The 21,100-nt window shown below is 39.4% G+C and overlaps 1 protein-coding gene across 2 annotated transcripts in view; it reads right to left on the bottom strand.

Moving 5' to 3' along the window:
- The window catches only part of l3mbtl3 (L3MBTL histone methyl-lysine binding protein 3), a 60,934-nt gene that overhangs the window by 35,598 nt on the left and 4,236 nt on the right, over window positions 1-21,100 (bottom strand). For both annotated transcript variants that reach the window (XM_067416678.1, XM_067416679.1), the window contains exons 4-12: window positions 17,806-17,956; window positions 14,998-15,109; window positions 13,430-13,514; window positions 13,045-13,139; window positions 11,876-11,980; window positions 8,508-8,643; window positions 4,776-4,867; window positions 4,429-4,580; window positions 1,423-1,499 (exon numbers count right to left, since the gene is read on the bottom strand). In XM_067416678.1, coding sequence (XP_067272779.1) covers window positions 1,423-1,499; window positions 4,429-4,580; window positions 4,776-4,867; window positions 8,508-8,643; window positions 11,876-11,980; window positions 13,045-13,139; window positions 13,430-13,514; window positions 14,998-15,109; window positions 17,806-17,956 — 1,005 coding nt within the window. The remainder of the gene's footprint in view (window positions 1-1,422; window positions 1,500-4,428; window positions 4,581-4,775; window positions 4,868-8,507; window positions 8,644-11,875; window positions 11,981-13,044; window positions 13,140-13,429; window positions 13,515-14,997; window positions 15,110-17,805; window positions 17,957-21,100) is intronic.

Genomic DNA, 21,100 nt, shown 5'->3' on the forward strand with positions numbered 1-21,100 from the left:
ATGGTAAAAAAAAAAACGATAAAAAATACTGCTGTGTTACTGCCTCTAGTGTTCATTTCACTTTGAAACTGTTGCGATATGGACCTATTGGTATGTATTTTGTGGTTTGCAAAAACGTGTCCACAGGTACGTTTTGCCAAAAAGGCCAGGTTGACTATATGAATCCCCTGCCGAGTCTGGTCAGTATAAACACACGTCATCCTCTAGAGTAGGTCCTGAAGACACTTTGAAGCTCGTCTATAGAGATTGCCAAGACATGTGACCAACTGTGCTCAGAACGTAAAGAATTATGGGTATGTTTGGCCAGTTTACATTGCCTGACATAGCAGGCTAGTGTTCTGGCATGAAAATAATTAGAAATTAGGGAGAAAAACTGAATATAATCATACAAAATACAGCTACTAATACAAACAAAACATCTCTGGTTAACTAGAAGAGCATAATTTCATTCGTTTGTTAAATACGAGGCGATCTGGTGCTCGTTGGCGCTGATATCAGTGACGCGGATTTCTCGTGCATACTGCAGTCTTCACACAGACGAGCGCTTAACACCGTCACAGAGATTTTCTATTTGTTCTGGTGAAATCAGGAAACATAATTCACCAAAATTGTCCCTGCTCGATGTACAACGTGATGAGATTCGGTTTTTATGAGGAAAAAAAAAAACGGGGGCAGATTAGAAACGAGAACTTCTGACAAGCTTAACAAAGGACCATTAGGATAAGCAAAGTTTGCGACTCTATGCCTTTATTCACGTGAAAAATCTGGCTACTACTACTATATTGTGTTTAGATGCATGAATTAAACATGAGATCTATACCAATAAAATGTACCTAACCCCATTTAATGTACAATGTTGTCAATGCCGTCTTTTGGACATTCATCATATTGCGTTGGTTTTATTTTCTTGTCCTCAAACGCTCTAATCTGTTTATTTTTAAGTTACACTTAGATGGAAAAAAGAAAAAGAAAATCAATTGTTTTATTGGTTGTATTACTTTATTACGAAGGTAATCTTGGGCCTCCTTACTGCTGCTATCCATGCCATTCATCGCCTTTTTTGTCACCTCGGAAACATTAGTTTTACTATTATTTTACCACGCTGGAAAACGATAAAATAATATCCTGTTCTTAAGCTTTATGCCCCTTCCATTGTGAGAATGACTATTGCAGTTTATAACACAGCAGGTAGACGGCATCTTGAACACTGCGTTCTTCATGCAAAAATAAGAAGCCTAGCGCCCGTTTGTGCCGCGGATTCCCAAAATGCTTTGCGTTTACCACTGTGAATACGTCATTGTGACGACACATTAGCGATCTCTATAATTCAGCTGATGTGACGATCTAAACCAGCTCGACGAGTGTGCAGTGTAATCATTAGTGAGAGTGATAATGGTGTGTGTGATCTCAGAGGTGGCTCACCTGGAGGAGTGGTGAGGGTTCGGCCGTACTCCTGACACCAGCCCACCGGATGAATATAAGGACTTGTTGCATCACACCTGGAGAAAAGAAGAAATACACAAGTGCATTTAAATGCAACCGGCAAAGTAAAACATTACCCTCTATTTCATGCGTTATAAAAAGATTAACATTCAAATTGAGCTCTTTAAAAGGAAACATAGATTAAAATACATGGAAGTCACAAACCAGTAATAACCAAACAATCATCTGCAGTTAAGCCAGCAGTAAAAACTCATCCCCGCTTGAACGAGAGGGGAAACGTGTCTCTTGTTAATGTGAAAGCACGTCTTCATTACATGTAGGCATCACAGATACTTCTCCACTGAGTTATTGTGTCATAAAACCATCAAAAACTGTATTTAGTCACACTTCTGCGGCTAATATTGACCTCTTAACACGTACAGATGCCTCAGTTATTTGCATTCGCTGCACACTGACACTCTTAGTCAATCCGGACACGCTGCATAATAGAGGGATTCAGGAATATAGCGCCGATATTTGGATATTTTATGAAACAGTGACAGTCATTTGTACAAAGATGTACAAATGAATCGATCGGTAGACAGCCATACTCGAGTGTTCACATGGCATGGCTGAAGGACGTCCAAAAGGGAGAAATATTGATGTTTACTTAGACATAGCCATTATTTCTATTCGTTTTTGTGATCTGATCAGCATTAGTGGCTTCAAATGCTTTTTCAACAGATCTCAGTGTTGGATTTTAAGGTCCTTTTGTGGGTTTTTGTGGGGTAAACATGGCAGTGACTGTGTTGGGTCTCTACTTGATCCATTCTGACCAACACCTGATCGCTCACGGTCACTGACGTCTGAAGGTTGGAGGATTATAATAATAATTATGTGCCAAAACACGCACCAGTTCTTCTGACCTATTCCTACTGTGTTTGAATAAAGTGCAACAAATGTGGTGTGTTTGGGGAGCATAATGCTTGGAGAAGACATGCTGTTCACTGTCAGATCTGATCGTGTGATCTGAGCTGAAGACAGTCGAACCGAGGGAGTGTGTGCTCCTCCTCCTGAGTTATTGATGAGCAGTTAAAAGCATTCTGCAGGAGTCTCTCTCTCTCACACACACACACACACACACACACACACACACACACACACACACACACAGATAACTGGGTCAACTCCTGAGAATGAGAAAGTGCCCCATTTGTGTCCTCATGACTTATATAAGAAGGTACTCAACTTTGTCATTTGATAGATCTAAGCCTGTTCAGTTTCCTCCATTTCATCACAATTTCAGCCAATCTGTGTTTGCAGGAATTACATACAAATAAAAAATGAACTCCACCCAAATGAAGCTTTCAGTGAAATTAAAATATGCTGCTTTTATGATGTTTTTGCCCCACATGTTTTCAGAAGATATGAGCTTTCTCTAAACGTTTTCATTATGTTCACAAGAGAAACGTCATGGGTTATTCATACGTTCATATAATAAAAATATGATAAAATCAAAAACAACAATTATGCTGGTAATATAATATAATATAATTACTAATAATATAGAATATAATATAATGAATAATATAATTAATAGAATAGAATAGAATTCATATTAATACAATATAATATAATATAATATAATATAATATAATATAATATACAATAAATATAATATAATATAATATAATATAATATAATATAATATAATATAATATAATATAATATAATATAATATACAAAAAATATAATATAATTAATATAATATAATATACAATAAATATAATATAATATAATATAATATAATATAATATAATATAATATAATTAATATAATATAATATAATTAATATAATATAATATAATATAATATAATATAATATATAATATAATATAATTAATATAATATAATTAATATAATATAATATAATATAATATAATTAATATAATATAATATAATTAATATAATACATATAATATAATATAATTAATATAATATAATATAATATATAATACAATAAATATAATATAATATAATATAATATAATATAATTAATATAATATAATATAATATAATATAATATAATATAATATAATTAATATAATATAATATAATATAATATAATATAATTAATATAATATAATATAATATAATATAATATAATATAATATACAATAAATATAATATAATATAATTAATATAATATAATATAATTAATATAATATAATATAATATAATATAATATAATATAATTAATATAATATAATATAATATAATATAATATATAATATAATATAATTAATATAATATAATATAATTAATATAATATAATTAATATAATATAATATAATATAATATAATATAATTAATATAATATAATATAATTAATATAATATAATATAATATAATATATAATACAATAAATATAATATAATATAATATAATTAATATAATATAATATAATATAATATAATATAATATAATTAATATAATATAATATAATATAATATAATATAATATAATATAATTAATATAATATAATTAATATAATATAATATAATATAATATAATATAATATAATATAATATAATATAATATAATATAATATAATATAATGATAGTGATAGTGATAGTGGTGATGATGTGGTTAAATTAAGAGAAATGCCAAAACTGAACCGAATTGTTTGGTAAATGTCCTGCTTCAGGGTTAGAGAGTAAAGTTCACTTTTAGTATTTCACTATAACCATATTTTAATGGTTTAGGGTTAAAAGTTCAATAATTCATGTGGTCATGTAAACGCTTAAGCAACGGCTTTCTCACACGGTTTTGTGCATTTTAGGGCATGATTTGATGCAAAAAATGCATTGTCATAAAGTTATCTCTTTTCAAAGATAATAAAAAACAATTGTTCCCTTTCAGGAAGGCACATTACACACACACTCATTCAAAAACACATACACACACACACGCACACACACACACACACACAGCAGTGATTTTACCAGTAGTCATAACTTTCGTCCCAGTTGTCAAAGTGCACCAGGAATCGGCTGTCCACCATGTCGGTAACCGTGGCAACACAGATGAACGAGGGATTCTTCTTATCAATGGCCTCCAACTTCATCCCAACCCTAAAGCCTGACGGCGTCACTGTCTGAAACACACACACACATCCCATAATATCTGCAGCAAACTAAACACTCAAATACGTCACATTACTGTCAAATAGTGAGGTGTTTAATGTGAGTTAAATGTGCTGTGGATGTCTAGTGTAGTGTGTGTTATTACAGTGAAACACTGCCATCTAGGGGAAATGTCATGTGATGCATACACACACACACACACTCACAATGTTCTGGTTCTGAAAGAGGGCTTTGGGTGCCGTCTGTATTTTATTTAGTTTGATGTAGGAGGACCAGCTAAAATCTTCATCCTTCATCCCTGCGGACACACACACACACACGTTTGTTTTTGTGACATATGGGGACATTCCATAGGCGTGATGGTTTTTATACTGTACAAACCGTATTTTCTATCACCCTTACACTGCCCCTAAACTTACCCACACACACACACAGCTCCTAAACCTACCCATCTCACACACACACACACTGCCCCTAAACCTACCCATCACAGGAAACATTCTGCATTTTTACTTTCTCATAAAAACTCCTCCTGTGTGATTTATAAGCCTTTTGTAAAGTGGGGCCATGGGTAATGTCCTCATATTTCACCCTCTCCTGTAATACCTGTGTCATACCCATGGCATTATACACATTTGAGTCCTCATGTCACAAAAACATGCCCACACACACACACACACACACAGGACGTGAGGAACAACAGCACACAAACTGCTATGCCCCAAACAGAACCATTTCATCACAGCTCCAGTGACAGAATGACGGACAAAGCACTAAAAAAATACTGAACCATATTTAGGACTAATTCAAAAACATTTCAGGAGAAAGTAACCGCTTCTGTTGTTTCTGCTGTGGTGGATCATGGGATTTAGGCTGATTTAAAGCGGACCTATTATGCTTCTTTATACAAGATGTCTCAGGCGTCTCCAGAATGTGTGTGTGAAGTTTATTACACCATGATGTAAATGCCCATTTTTGAGTGGAAGGAAGAACATGCTCTTTTTTGTGCATGTATCTTTAAATGCAAATGAGCTGCTTCTTTCCAGAAGAGGGCGGAGCCTGTACAGCTCGTTCCTCCGATACTCTGCCAAAAACATCTGTTTGGTTTTGATGATCATCTCGATCGTGCTCACATGACATTGCAGTTCTTCATCATCATGAGGGTTTATGATCTGCATGTGTTTGAAAACTAGCCTGACAAGCCGGACCCACATCAAGATGTTTGGTCTGAAACTCTCCATTGACGGCTCAATCCGAGGGGCGGATAAACGGCTGTCTGTCAAACTCCCTCTGCACGCGATAGGATAGCGCTACACCAACCAGAGCAACGAAGGTGAAGCAGAGCTCGCTGACAGATTAAACATTCGCTGTATCCGGTCGGCTAAACTCTGAACACATCTTCCCTTCTTAAGAATGACTTCAGTGCCGTTCTTTGTTCTTTTCTCAGAGAAAAGCTTAACTCAAGTCTTCCAGAGTCGCGGTCAAAGCTGATTCGAAAGACCGCCGTTCGCCAGTTTCTGTGTTTACTAGAAGCACGCAAACGCAACTCGGCCGTCGTCATTATGGCCCCGCCCACCGACTCTATACAGATTAGATTTGCTGCCGCTAGGGTGCGTCTCGATTTCTAGGCTATTTGAAAGCCATATCCGCCTAAACTTCTGAGATACGGTTTTCTGAGCACACACACACACACACACACACACACACACACACACCCGAAGAGTGCGCAGACAGAGCATCCCGTGAGTATCAAACTAAGTTCTCTTTCACATCTTATTGCGCTTAAACTGTCAAAAACACACAATGGTTGTTGGCCCTATTCGAAAAAGGGTGGAGTCTGTCAGTAGTCATGGGTGGGGTCTATGCTAAAAGGGTGGAGTCTGTCAGTAGTCATGGGTGGGGTCTATGCTAAAAGGGTGGAGTCTGTCAGTAGTCATGGGTGGGGTCTATGCTAAAAGTGCGGAGTCTGTCAGTAGTCATGGGTGGGGTCTATGCTAAAAGGGTGGAGTCTGTCAGTAGTCATGGGTGGGGTCTATGCTAAAAGGGTGGAGTCTGTCAGTAGTCATGGGTGGGGTCTATGCTAAAAGGGTGGAGTCTGTCAGTAGTCATGGGTGGGGTCTATGCTAAAAGTGCGGAGTCTGTCAGTAGTCATGGGTGGGGTCTATGCTAAAAGGGTGGAGTCTGTCAGTAGTCATGGGTGGGGTCTATGCTAAAAGGGTGGAGTCTGTCAGTAGTCATGGGCGGGGTCTATTCTAAAAGGGTGGAGTCTGTCAGTAGTCATGGGTGGGGTCTATGCTAAAACGGCGGAGTCTGTAAGTAGTTATGGGCGGAGTCTGTCAGTGGTGGTAGGCGGAGTCTATGTGAATAGGGTGGAGTCAGTCAGTAGTACACTCTAAAATAAATTGGTGCTATTTCACACTAAAAGTGGTTCTCGGCTTGTAATCATAGGGGATCCACTGTTGGTGCCAAATAGCACCATATCTTTAAAAGTGCACCAATGACCATTTGACAAAGCACCTTTGTCAAATGATGCTATGTAGAACCCATAAGAGGTGCCATATCGCATTTTATTTCTTCCTCAATAATGGTGCCAAACGGCACCAAAAGTAGTTCTTTGGTGTGTAAAGAACCTTAAAAGGGGCTTGAAAGGTTCTTTGTACGGCAGTGGTGCTATATAGCACCTTTATCACCCCAAAGAACCGCTGAAGAACCATACAGGGCCTTAACAGGTTCTGGATATGGTAACGGTGCCATATAGCACTTGAGTCATCCCAAAGAACTGGTGAAGAACCACTGAAGAACCACTCAATCACCAAGATTTGGTGCTATACAGCACTTAAAGGGTTGCTTCAGCGATTAGCATATGGCTTTGTATCAGTAGAAACCCTGGAGTATAATCAAATGATTGTGGTTTCCCCCCTCATATCCCCCTGAGACGAGAGATTTATGCGTTTTATTTCTGGAAAAATTCCTCCTATGACGCAAATTGACGATATTTGCGTCATCTTTGGAATGTTTGGCCAAAGACTAAAGACTACAGCCAGCAGAGGGAGCCATTTCCTCATGTTTTACACTCGCTCATGAGGGATGGAGATCACACTCACAGCTCAGCTCAGCTACAGGCACTCATTTACACAGAGCTATGGTGAGCAATGGAAGTCTTTTAACTTCTCAAATTCATTTCTATGAAAGTTAAGCCTGCAAAGGCATGAACTGAAACGCGTGCCAGACTGAACTGGCGTTGTGAATGTATGCCGCGAGTGTAGTCGCGATTACCTCAGCTCTCATCACGAGAGCTCATCAGCTCATTAATCTCACTCCTGCAGTCAGTGCTCAGTGCTGTGAGACTCGCGCGGCGACTCGATCGTTATATTGAACACACACGTTCAGTTTTTATTTGTAGTCTTCTCCAACTCAGTCACAGTAATCCAGTAGCGGTGGCTTTGGGAGTGGCCTCACAGGACAGTGAAGCATTCTGGGAATTGTAGTCTTTCATCCCCATGAGACAAAAATGTGAATAGGGCGGAGTCAGTCATTGGTGGTGGGCGGAGTCTATGTGAATAGGGCGGAGTCCGTCACTGGTAGTGGGTGGAGTCTATGTGAATAGGGCGGAGTCAGTCATTGGTAGTGGGCGGAGTCTATGTGAATAGGGTGGAGTCAGTCAGCATTTGTGGGCGGGGGTTAAGCAAACGTGACGTCACACTACTAGAAACTGCCAGCGGCTTATTCTGAGACACTGCTTATGATTTATGGGGATTAAAAAAAGGAGTGTGTGGATTTTCACCATTATAGGGTGGCTGTGTAACACACTGCCGACACTCATTAATGATTAAATAACATGTAAAAGTGAATTTTGCATAATAGGTCCCCTTTAAGATTTGTCCACTGAATGCTTGTATTGAATTCTGGGTATTCTCTGAGTCTCTGGAGTCTCTTGCCTTTAGGTGGATGCAGCTTGTGTCCGGTTTTCTCACACCATCCCGCTGGGTGGATGTCAGGAGAGTTGGAATTCAACCAAAAGTCATAGCAGTCGGAAAACTTATCGAAATGCAGTCTGATACGATGTCCCAACACCTGCAAATACACACAAGGTAACCGAGATTGCTGGAGGTGATGGTGAGAAAAGTCCTGTGACTCATGAACATATCCAGCATTAGCAGAGTGTGTTAGAGTTAGAGTGTGTTAGAGTTAGAGTGTGTTAGAGTTAGAGTGTGTTAGAGTCAGAGTGTGTTAGAGTCAGAGTGTGTTAGAGTTAGAGTGTGTTAGAGTCAGAGTGTGTTAGAGTTAGAGTGTGTTAGAGTTAGAGTGTGTTAGAGTTAGAGTGTGTTAGAGTCAGAGTGTGTTAGAGTCAGAGTGTGTTAGAGTTAGAGTGTGTTAGAGTCAGAGTGTGTTAGAGTCAGAGTGTGTTAGAGTTAGAGTGTGTTAGAGTTAGAGTGTGTTAGAGTCAGAGTGTGTTAGAGTTAGAGTGTGTTAGAGTCAGAGTGTGTTAGAGTCAGAGTGTGTTAGAGTTAGAGTGTGTTAGAGTTAGAGTGTGTTAGAGTTAGAGTGTGTTAGAGTTAGAGTGTGTTAGAGTCAGAGTGTGTTAGAGTTAGAGTGTGTTAGAGTCAGAGTGTGTTAGAGTTAGAGTGTGTTAGAGTTAGAGTGTGTTAGAGTTAGAGTGTGTTAGAGTTAGAGTGTGTTAGAGTTAGAGTGTGTTAGAGTTAGAGTGTGTTAGAGTTAGAGTGTGTTAGAGTCAGAGTGTGTTAGAGTTAGAGTGTGTTAGAGTCAGAGTGTGTTAGAGTTAGAGTGTGTTAGAGTCAGAGTGTGTTAGAGTTAGAGTGTGTTAGAGTTAGAGTGTGTTAGAGTCAGAGTGTGTTAGAGTTAGAGTGTGTTAGAGTCAGAGTGTGTTAGAGTTAGAGTGTGTTAGAGTTAGAGTGTGTTAGAGTTAGAGTTAGAGTGTGTTAGAGTTAGAGTGTGTTAGAGTTAGAGTGTGTTAGAGTTAGAGTGTGTTAGAGTTAGAGTGTGTTAGAGTTAGAGTGTGTTAGAGTTAGAGTGTGTTAGAGTCAGAGTGTGTTAGAGTTAGAGTGTGTTAGAGTTAGAGTGTGTTAGAGTTAGAGTGTGTTAGAGTTAGAGTGTGTTAGAGTCAGAGTGTGTTAGAGTCAGAGTGTGTTAGAGTTAGAGTGTGTTAGAGTCAGAGTGTGTTAGAGTTAGAGTGTGTTAGAGTCAGAGTGTGTTAGAGTTAGAGTGTGTTAGAGTTAGAGTGTGTTAGAGTTAGAGTGTGTTAGAGTTAGAGTGTGTTAGAGTTAGAGTGTGTTAGAGTCAGAGTGTGTTAGAGTTAGAGTGTGTTAGAGTTAGAGTGTGTTAGAGTTAGAGTGTGTTAGAGTTAGAGTGTGTTAGAGTCAGAGTGTGTTAGAGTTAGAGTGTGTTAGAGTTAGAGTGTGTTAGAGTTAGAGTGTGTTAGAGTCAGAGTGTGTTAGAGTTAGAGTGTGTTAGAGTTAGAGTGTGTTAGAGTTAGAGTGTGTTAGAGTTAGAGTGTGTTAGAGTCAGAGTGTGTTAGAGTTAGAGTGTGTTAGAGTCAGAGTGTGTTAGAGTTAGAGTGTGTTAGAGTCAGAGTGTGTTAGAGTCAGAGTGTGTTAGAGTCAGAGTGTGTTAGAGTTAGAGTGTGTTAGAGTTAGAGTGTGTTAGAGTCAGAGTGTGTTAGAGTCAGAGTGTGTTAGAGTTAGAGTGTGTTAGAGTTAGAGTGTGTTAGAGTTAGAGTGTGTTAGAGTTAGAGTGTGTTAGAGTTAGAGTGTGTTAGAGTCAGAGTGTGTTAGAGTTAGAGTGTGTTAGAGTCAGAGTGTGTTAGAGTTAGAGTGTGTTAGAGTTAGAGTGTGTTAGAGTTAGAGTGTGTTAGAGTTAGAGTGTGTTAGAGTCAGAGTGTGTTAGAGTCAGAGTGTGTTAGAGTCAGAGTGTGTTAGAGTTAGAGTCAGAGTGTGTTAGAGTCAGAGTGTGTTAGAGTTAGAGTGTGTTAGAGTTAGAGTGTGTTAGAGTTAGAGTGTGTTAGAGTCAGAGTGTGTTAGAGTTAGAGTCAGAGTGTGTTAGAGTCAGAGTGTGTTAGAGTTAGAGTGTGTTAGAGTTAGAGTGTGTTAGAGTTAGAGTGTGTTAGAGTCAGAGTGTGTTAGAGTCAGAGTGTGTTAGAGTTAGAGTCAGAGTGTGTTAGAGTCAGAGTGTGTTAGAGTTAGAGTGTGTTAGAGTTAGAGTGTGTTAGAGTCAGAGTGTGTTAGAGTCAGAGTGTGTTAGAGTTAGAGTCAGAGTGTGTTAGAGTCAGAGTGTGTTAGAGTTAGAGTGTGTTAGAGTTAGAGTGTGTTAGAGTTAGAGTGTGTTAGAGTTAGAGTGTGTTAGAGTCAGAGTGTGTTAGAGTTAGAGTGTGTTAGAGTCAGAGTGTGTAAGAGTTAGAGTGTGTTAGAGTTAGAGTGTGTTAGAGTTAGAGTGTGTTAGAGTTAGAGTGTGTTAGAGTTAGAGTGTGTTAGAGTTAGAGTGTGTTAGAGTCAGAGTGTGTTAGAGTTAGAGTGTGTTAGAGTCAGAGTGTGTTAGAGTTAGAGTGTGTTAGAGTTAGAGTGTGTTAGAGTTAGAGTGTGTTAGAGTTAGAGTGTGTTAGAGTTAGAGTGTGTTAGAGTTAGAGTGTGTTAGAGCCAGAGTGTGTTAGAGTTAGGGTGTGTTAGGCCGGAGACACACTGCAAGCGTGGTGTGAGCGTGGCGTTTCTGTTGCGTGTCAGTCGCGGGGCGGCTGCGTGGCGTTTTCTCTGTCATTGCACACCAGAAGCGTGTCTGACGCGGCGCTGCTGCTGCTATTAATGTACAGGGAAGCCCTATACTTCATGTTAAATATAAATATATTGTCTATTGATACAGCAAAGACAACGTCGGCAGTAGCCGATTGACGATACACATCTATGGTATAGACGGCAAAATAGGCTACAGAATATTTCGTTCTGTATTGACAGGTTTAATATTTCAAAATCAATAATTATGTTGTTTTTTATTATTACAAGTAGGACTATATCTGCATTTATGTTAACCTAAAGACTTTCAAACATGAAAATGTCGTTTATTAATATGTATCCGTGTCAAAATGGCATATAAACATCTTTTCCTATGCTATTTTGCCTAGAAACGCTTCCGACACGCTCGCGTGTCGCGTGAAAAATAGGCGTCTCTTCTATTTGAAGCATGCACGTTTACCGAAATAAAAACGGACACGCCACGCAGCCGAGACGCTCACGGCACGCTTGCAGTGTGTCCCCGGCTTTAGAGTTAGAGTCAGAGTGTGTTAGAGATGTGTTGGTACCTCAGCGATGGTGAGGACGCAGTACATGGACGGGTGTTCAGGGTCGATGCCCTCCAGTCTCATCCCAAGCCTGAAGCCGTTCTTACACTGCGGTAATGACTGATACTGCACACACACACACACACACGTTAGTTTTTTGTGAATTGTGGGGATATTCCATAGGCATAATGCATTTTACACTGTACAAACTGTACATTCCCCCTACACTTCCCCTGCCCCTAAACCTAAACACACACACACGTTTGTTTTTGTGACATATGGGGACATTCCATAGGCATAATGGTTTTTATACTGTACAAACCATATTTTCTATCCTTTTACACTGCCCCTAAACCTACCCCCCCCCCCCCCACACACACACACACACACACACACACACTGCCCCTAAACCTACCCATCACAGGAAACATTCTGCATTTTTACTTTCTCAAAAAAACTCCTGTCTGATTTATAAGCCTTTTGAAAAGTGGGGACATTAATAAATGTGATAACTGCACATTTATTAAAGGGACAGTTGAGCCATAAATGAGCCTGATGTTGATCTGCTGACCCCCAGGCCATCCCAGATGTAGGTGTGTGTGTTTCTTCAGGAGAACACAAATGAAGATTTTTAACTCAGCCGTTGCTCGTATAATGCATGTCAATGGGGTGTATTTCTATGAGAGTAAAACACACACACAGTAATGTTAAAATAACGGCACAATCATATTTACATAGATACCTCATTCGACCGATCCGCACATGCACTAATGAGGCATCTATGTAAATATATCTATGATCGCGCCGGTATTTTGACCTTACTCAGCAGAAGTAACGGCTCTGGGAACACTAGATGAGATTCGTCTGATATGAGGTAAAATAACACAAATACTGTTGTGTTTCTGGCAGAAAGCGATCGCTTCGTGTCTTAAGACATCAGTGTGTCTCCACGAGCAGCAGGGTTTAATATGGACTCGTGTGTCTGTGTGTGTTTTACTCTCATAGAAATACACCCCATTGACACGCATTATACGAGCAACAGCTGAGTTAAAAATCTTCATTTGTGTTCTCCTGAAGAAACACACACACCTACATCTGGGACGGCCTGGGGGTCAGCAGGTCAACATCAGGCTCATTTATGGCTCAGCTATCCCTTTAAACAGAAGAAGCTGAAGCCAAACTCGTCTCACCTCTTTGAAGAGTTTGCTCGGGGCCGCGGCGGCTCGCTCCTGCTCCAGGTATGAGGCCCAACACCAGGCCTTCTTCTTTCCTCCGTACGGAACCGCTGCATCATGGGAAACACACACACACACACACACACACACACACACACACACACACACACACACACGTGACTCTCAGCAGCAGTGTGTGTGTGTGTGTGTGTGTGTGTGTGTGTGTGTGTGTGTGTGTAGTCATGGTATCTGAGCAGAATGTGTGTGTGTCTCACTGTATCTGAGCAGAATGTGTGTGTGTGTGTGTGTGTCTCACTGTATCTGAGCAGAATGTGTGTGTGTGTGTGTGTGTGTGTCTCACTGTATCTGAGCAGAATGTGTGTGTGTGTGTGTGTCTCACTGTATCTGAGCAGCGCTGCGTCTCCTCTGCGCTTCCTGCGGCCTCTCGTAGCTCCGCGTGCCGGCCGCCTGCTCTCCTTCTCTTCCTGTTACACACACACAGAACAGGAGTGTGTGTGTGTGTGTGAGATCTGCTTATTCACCAGCTGTGGCTAAGAGAACTGCATCCTGACGTGTGTGTGAGTGTGTGTGATCTGCTAATTCAACAGCCGTGGCTAAGAGAACTGCGTCCTGACGTGTGTGTGTGTGAGTGTGTGTCTTTTTTGATTAAGGCTGTGCAATATATAAAAATGATCAAAATATTGCAAATGTACAAATCGCAATATTCATATCTCAACGGCACGCAATATGAGAATGATTTTAATAGGCTACTGTGAAATGTGTGTGTTTTAGCTCGACGCATATAGCAGAGGATAGACACATGAGCATGTGACTTGCTTGACGATAAAGAGTGTTACTAAACACAATAACTTGCGAAAAACAACTTGCAGTCTCTCGCTGTCTGACATACACACACACACACCGAAAAGTGTGCATAAAACCCGCCTCTTTGAAAGTGTGTGACCCCTTCAGTTCTGTTTCATGTCTACACACTCAAACTGTCAAAATACACACACATTTGTGTCAAAATGGCTGCCTTGATGAGTATTCGTGTAAACACAGTCGGTTGTGCTTAAAGTGAACAAAGTTGTAGCGATGCTTTGTTTCCCCAGAGATATATATATATATTATAAATGGATTTTACACACTAATAGCAATTTCATATCACATATCGAATATCACATTATTTAACAAGGTATTATATATCGCATTTTTCTTCAGTACCGCACAGCCCTACTTTTAATATGAAGATGTTTTGTTTTGGAGACTCTTAAAGGGTTAGTTCACCCAACAATGAAACTGATGTCATTAACTCCTCTCCTAATGTCGCTCCACACCCGTAAGACCTCCGCTCATCTTCACACACAGTTTAAGATATTTTATATTTAGTCTGAGAGCGTATGCAAGTGTATGCACACTATACTGTCCATGTCCAGAAAGGGAATAAAAACATCATCACAGTAGTCCATATGAGACATCAGTGGGTTAATTAGAGTCGAACGGTTATGAATCAGTGTAGTGATTCATGAATCGGATCAATGAATCATGAATCGATTCGCTGATTCATAACCGTTTGAATCTTTATTTGAGGATTGAACACAAACCCCGAAAGAGAAGCCAATGCTGAATAAAGTCGTAGTTTTTGTTATTTTTGGACCCAAATGTATTTTGGATGCTTCAAGAGACTCTAATTAACCCACTGATGTCTCATATGGACTACTGTGATGATGTTTTTATTCCCTTTCTGGACATGGACAGTATAGTGTGCATACACTTGCATACGCTCTCGGACTAAATATAAAATATCTTAAACTGTGTGTGAAGATGAACGGAGGTCTGACGGGTGTGGAGCGACATTAGGGAGAGGAGTTAATGACAGACATTTCATTATGGGGTGAACTAACCCTTTAAAATCTTCACACAATGTGACACTCTATAAATAAGGGAAGATGGGGAAAGTGAACTGACGTAGTCCTCGTCGTCGTCCTCTGCGACCTCCACTGAGCTGTCCTGATCTTCAGCCGCTCTCTCCGTCAGACGGCATCTCTTCCTCAGCTCTCCATTCGTCCTCTTCAGCTCTCTGAGGACATCAGGACACACACACTCTGGGTTTAACTTCATTACATCAGGACACACACACTCGAGGTTTAACTCATTACATCTCTGCATCCTGATGTGTAGACACTGAGCGACTTTAGTGTGAATAACAACATAATACTTGATCAGAGACATGACCTGTCGATATGAGTATGAGAAAATAATGTTCACGTCAGTAACTAGCCATCATCTTGTGTGTGTGTGTGTGTGTGTGTGTGTGTGTGTGTGTGTGCTTGTTTTTGTGACATGAGGACTCAAATGTGTATAATGCCATGGGTATGACACAGGTATTACAGGAGAGGGTGAAATATGAGGACATTACCCATGGCCCCACTTTACAAAAGGCTTATAAATCACACAGGAGGAGTTTTTATGAGAAAGTAAAAATGCAGAATGTTTCCTGTGGTGTGCGTGTGTGTGTGTATGTGTGTGTGGTTTAGGGGCAGTGTAAGGGGATAGAAAATACGGTTTGTAAAGTATAAAAACCATTACGCCTATGGAGAGTCCCCACATTTCACAAAAACAAACGTGTGTGTGTGTGTGTGTGTGTGTGTGTGTGTGTGCTTGTTTGCATGTGTGAGTGTGACAGTGTGTGTGTGTATATGTGTGTGTGCATGTGTGTTTAAGCTTGCGTGCATGTGTGAGTGTGACAGTGTGTGTGTGTATATGTGTGTGTGCATGTGTGTTTAAGCTTGCGTGCATGTGTGAGTGTGTGTGTGCGGTGTATGTGTGTGAGCTTGCATGTATGCATGCATGCAGTGTGTGCGCGTGTGTGTGTGGTATAGAGCTTATCTTCATTACATTGTTGTTTATGTCACACAGGGTTTTCTCATTCAGAAACTTTGCATCTATTCTCAGGTTAAGAGAGTGTGTGACACAGGAAACCCCTTTCACAACATCCTGGGCCTCTTTCTTTAAACAGCACATACGTGTTATGATTTTTTGCCAACCGTTGCACCAGACCTACCACAACCATGATAAACAGCTCTGCTTAACAACACATTGCTGCGTCAGGAAAAATACTTCTTGTAATATTTTTCATTAAACATTTTCTTTGTCACTTGGTGACAGTCATACAATTTTTGCTAGAAAATGTTTCTGTGCAAAATTACTGATATGTGTAAGACCAAAAAATGCTGGATCAGTCGAGCCGATTACTGAGGCGAACTGAACTCAGCACTGAAGCAGCCATTTTAGAGCCGCCTGACATCTCCAGGTTTACCATGACGGTGCCAACCCTGTGTCCTCAAGCTGACCTTTCCTTTGCATGAATAAATGCTCCGGAAGACATATTGCCAGTCATTTCCTTCTCGACTCGTTTGGTCAGAGAGCTGACGGTCAGGATGATTTTAGAGTAGAGGAAAACTAATAATAATCACAATAATTGTTTGATTTCCAACCTGCCTAAATGCCACTTACTGTAATAAGGTCATGTGACTATAACTCAGCATGCCACGGTTTAAAAACTGTTCTTGCACAACTAATTATTAAAATACAGCAATCTCAATTAAAACTACCACATGATCGTACTCCTAAAAGACAGCGACTCGGCTGTAAGTCTATTAAAGCTTTGACAGTCTGATCACAGCGAACACTCAGATCTGATCCAGAGAGAGCCGCTGTCATGAAATAGCTTCACAAATAGTCTTTTCAACCACACAGGATCATTATTTCTGTCTTACAATCATTGAGATTATCACAGAAGTGCTGGATAAAAGTTTATAGTTCAGATATAAACACCGATGTCTGTGGTAGAGATCAAAATAGAGTCGATCACCTTTAGAAAGTGACCTGATGCTATTAAAAAAGGTTGTATCAGTTACATCATTACACCAGTAGGTGGAGACAAGACACTGATAAAACATGTGAGTCATTGAATCATTCACTCAAGAGCTTTGTTCAAAAACACTGATTCATCCAGTAATGAAACAAGTGAAGTCTTCATGAGTGAGTCATTGAATCATTCACTCAAAAGATTCGGTCAAAAACATTGATTCATCCAGTAATGAAACAAGTGAAGTCTTCATGAGTGAGTCATTGAATCATTCACTCAAAAGATTCGGTCAAAAACACTGATTCATCCAGTAATGAAACAAGTGAAGTCTTCATGAGTGAGTCATTGAATCATTCACTCAAAAGATTCGGTCAAAAACACTGATTCATCCAGTAATGAAACAAGTGAAGTCTTTATGAGTGAGTCGCTGAATCATTCACTCAAGAGGTTTGTTCTAAAACACTGATTCATCCAGTAATGAAACAAGTGAAGTCTTCGTGAGTGAGTCATTGAATCATTCACTCAAGAGATTTGTTCAAAAACACTGATTCATCCAGTAATGAAACAAGTGAAGTCTTCATGAGTGAGTCGCTGAATCATTCATTCAAGAGATTTGTTCAAAAATGCTGATTCATCCAGTAATGAAACAAGTGAAGTTTTTATGAGCGAGTCATTGAATCATTCACTCAAGAGATTTGTTCAAAAACACTGATTCATCCAGTAATGAAACAAGTGAAGTCTTCATGAGTGAGTCGTTGAATCATTCACTCAAGAGATGTTATTATAAGCCTGTGCTGCCCCTTTAAATGCTTGAGCTCGTTAAAGCAGGATGGATTCTGATTGGCTGAGGATGTTTTAATGGTTTATCATCTGATCAGCAGTGATAGTGATGAAGCTTGACTTACTCTTGCTGCTCCTGCTGCAGACAGCGCTCGCTGCAGTGAAGTCCATTAGACAGGAAGTCCACCACGGAGCCCTTCCTGTTACAGCGCACACAAACCAGGCCTCGCTGGGCCCATGAAGACTCCTCCTTTGAGACGGGTCGCTCCGTCACAGCTGAGGAAAGTCAACAATAATATTAATATTAATAATAGATGATCCTAATATTACTGATCAATCATCATCTGTGGTATCAGACAGGGCTGTGCTCTATTCAGATGGAAGTCTTCGCTTTCAAACACAAGGTTAAATGAATATCGAATCATTGCCAAATTAACATATAGGTAGGCCTGTCACAATAATCAATATATCGATATATCACACAATATATGTACATGACCTCAATCCTTTTTTTTTGTGATGCAATATATCGGCCATTATGTTTACATGATAATGAATGTCTCCAATACTTTACTGGATTGTGCCGTCATCTTGTATGTTTTCCGTGCCGGAGGCGAAAGTGTTTTTTGGGCCGTTCCTTCATACACAGAGCGGTTATCCACAGGTGAAAAAATATATATAAAGTGTTTTCCTGACAACTACTGACCGTTTGGCAGAATAATAAAGTCCCCAAATGGACTCATTTCACAAGGGAGCCATTTCACAAGGGAACATGTTTATTTATTATTTATTACAATTTTACATTTTTAATTTCAGATAATATATTTTTTACCCTTAATTTCCATGATCTAAAGAACTAAAAGGTTGTCATTAGAAAGTGTGTAGGTCTACTTGCATTATTATGCTCTTATATTAGGATTATATATTCAGTGGCATAAAATAGTCTTAAAATGACAATAATATTGTTTATCGCAATTATTTCTGGCACAAAATATCGCAAAAAAAGTAGTTATCGTGACAGACCTACATCTAGGACTCACTGCTCTATGTGGTGAGCATTCTAAAATCAATATACTAGCTGTATAATTGTGCGTGTACTATTTTAATTTCTTCTTGGGACTAAATTGGCCCACTTTTTAGTTTATAAAAGTATTTTTAAGTGTACTTAACCAGGGGCCTCATTTATAACTGTTGCGTTCGCACAAAACAGGCCCTGAGGGGGGCGCAGTCCCACCGCTTACCTCCATACATAAGCATGTACAATTTAGTGAAATTATCTCATTTAGGAGTTATAGACATTTGTATTTATGAGCATATAAAAAATAACCCACACCTGACTTTGATTGCATTTTTTTTTGTCTCGATCTGACTAATTATTTCAAAGATATTTGTGAAAGTTGTTAAAATGCTAAATCACAATGGCAAACAAACCATAAGGCGAAACCTAGCATGTTTGGTATCATTGGACTTAATAAGTCGACCACACCAAAAGTTATAAGCATGTGAATATCGAGCCAATGACCCATATCGAGTTTCGTAATGATACGCTAATGCGTTTAAATACAGCATTTTACTACAAAATTAAAAATGGCAGACGCCCAAAATGGCTGATATGGAAAACATGCTGCCCTGAATCTATCGAGACCTTTTTTATGATTTTTGGGCAAACCGTTCAGAAATTATAAGCAAAAATAGAAATTGTTCGTATCTCCGGACCAGTAGGTGGCGCAGATAGATCAACCATTGAATACCGTAGTATTTTTTCCCTACTATAGTATTCAATGGTTGTTGTCTCTGCTTGGTTATGAACATTCTTCCAAATATCTTCTTTTGTGTTCAGCAGAAGAAATAAACTTATAAAGGTACAACTTGAGGGAGAGTAAATGATGACAGAATTTTAATTTTGGGGGGAACTACCCCTTTAAGTAGTAAACTATTAAATAGTCTTTAATCAGTATACAGTACTTGAATCATAGTTTCAGAAGTTTAGTACTGTTACACTTAAAAGTATACTTTTAAAGAGTGGGCCAAAAAAGTCACCTATTGTGCAAGTTCTCCCACTTAAAAAGATGAGAGTCCTGTAATTTTTTATCATAGGTACATTTCAACAGAATGAGAGACAGAATGAGAAAAGAAATAAATCCAGAAAATCATATTGTCTGATTTTTTTAGAATTTATTTGCGAATTATGGTGGAAAATAAGTATTTGGTCAATAACAGAAGTTCATCTCAAAACTTTGTTATATACCCTTTGTTGGCAATGACAGAGATCAAAAGTTTTCTGTAAGTCGCCACAAGGTTTTTACACACTGTTGCTGGTCGTTTGGCCATTCCTCCCTCAGATCTCCTCTAGAGCAGTGATGTTTTGGGGTTTTGCTGGGCAACACATATTTTTAACTCCCTCCAAAGATGGGGTTGAGATCTGGAGACTCCAGGACCTTGAATTGCTTCTTACGAAGCCACTCCTTCGTTCCCCGGTCGGTGTGTTTGGGATCATTCTTATGCTGAAAGACCCAGCCATGTTTCATCTTCAATACCCTTGCTGATGGAAGGAGGTTTTTACTCAAAATCTCACGATACATGGCCCCATTTATTCTTTACATCCTCACCGCTCAGTCGTCCTGGTCCCTTTGCAGAAAAACAGCCTCAAAGCATGTTTCCACCCTCATGCTTCAAAGCAACTTTCTCTGTAACTTTCTCTTTCTCTCATTCTTTCTTCTCCAAACAAGACAAGTTGAGTTATTACCAAAAAGTTCTATTCTGGTTTCATCTGACCATATGGCATTCTCCCAATTCTCTTCTGGATCATCCAAATGCTCTCTAGTAAACTTCAGACGGGCCCGAACATTTACTGGCTTAAGCAGGGGGACACGTCTGGCACTGCAGGATTTGAGTGATGGCGTAGTGTGTTACTGATGGTAGCCTTTGTTACTTTGCTCCCAGCTCTATGCAGGTCATTCATTAGGTCCTCCCGTGTAGATCCTTCTGGGATTTTTGCTCACCGTTCTTGTGATCATTTTGACCCCACAGGTTGAGATCTTGCGTGGAGCCCCAGATCGAGGGAGATTATCAGTGGTCTTGTATGTCTTCCATTTTCTAATAATTGCTCCCACAGTTGATTTCTTCACACCAAGCTGCTTACCTATTGCAGATTCAGTCTTCCCAGCCTGGTGCAGGTCTTCAGTTTTAATTTCTGGTGTCCTTTGACAGCTCTTTGGTCGTGGCCATAGTGGAGTTTGGAGTCTGACTGTTTGAGGTTGTGGACGGGTGTCTCTTATACTGATAACGAGTTCAAACAGGAGCCATTAATACAGGTAACGAGTCGAGGACAGAGGAGCCTCTTCAAGAAGAAGTTACACGTCTGTGAGAGCCAGAAATCTTGCTTTTTTGTAGGTGACCAAATACTTATTTTCCACCATA

Source organism: Pseudorasbora parva, chromosome 15 (genome assembly GCF_024679245.1).
Source record: "Pseudorasbora parva isolate DD20220531a chromosome 15, ASM2467924v1, whole genome shotgun sequence".
Taxonomy (NCBI): Eukaryota; Metazoa; Chordata; class Actinopteri; order Cypriniformes; family Gobionidae; genus Pseudorasbora; species Pseudorasbora parva.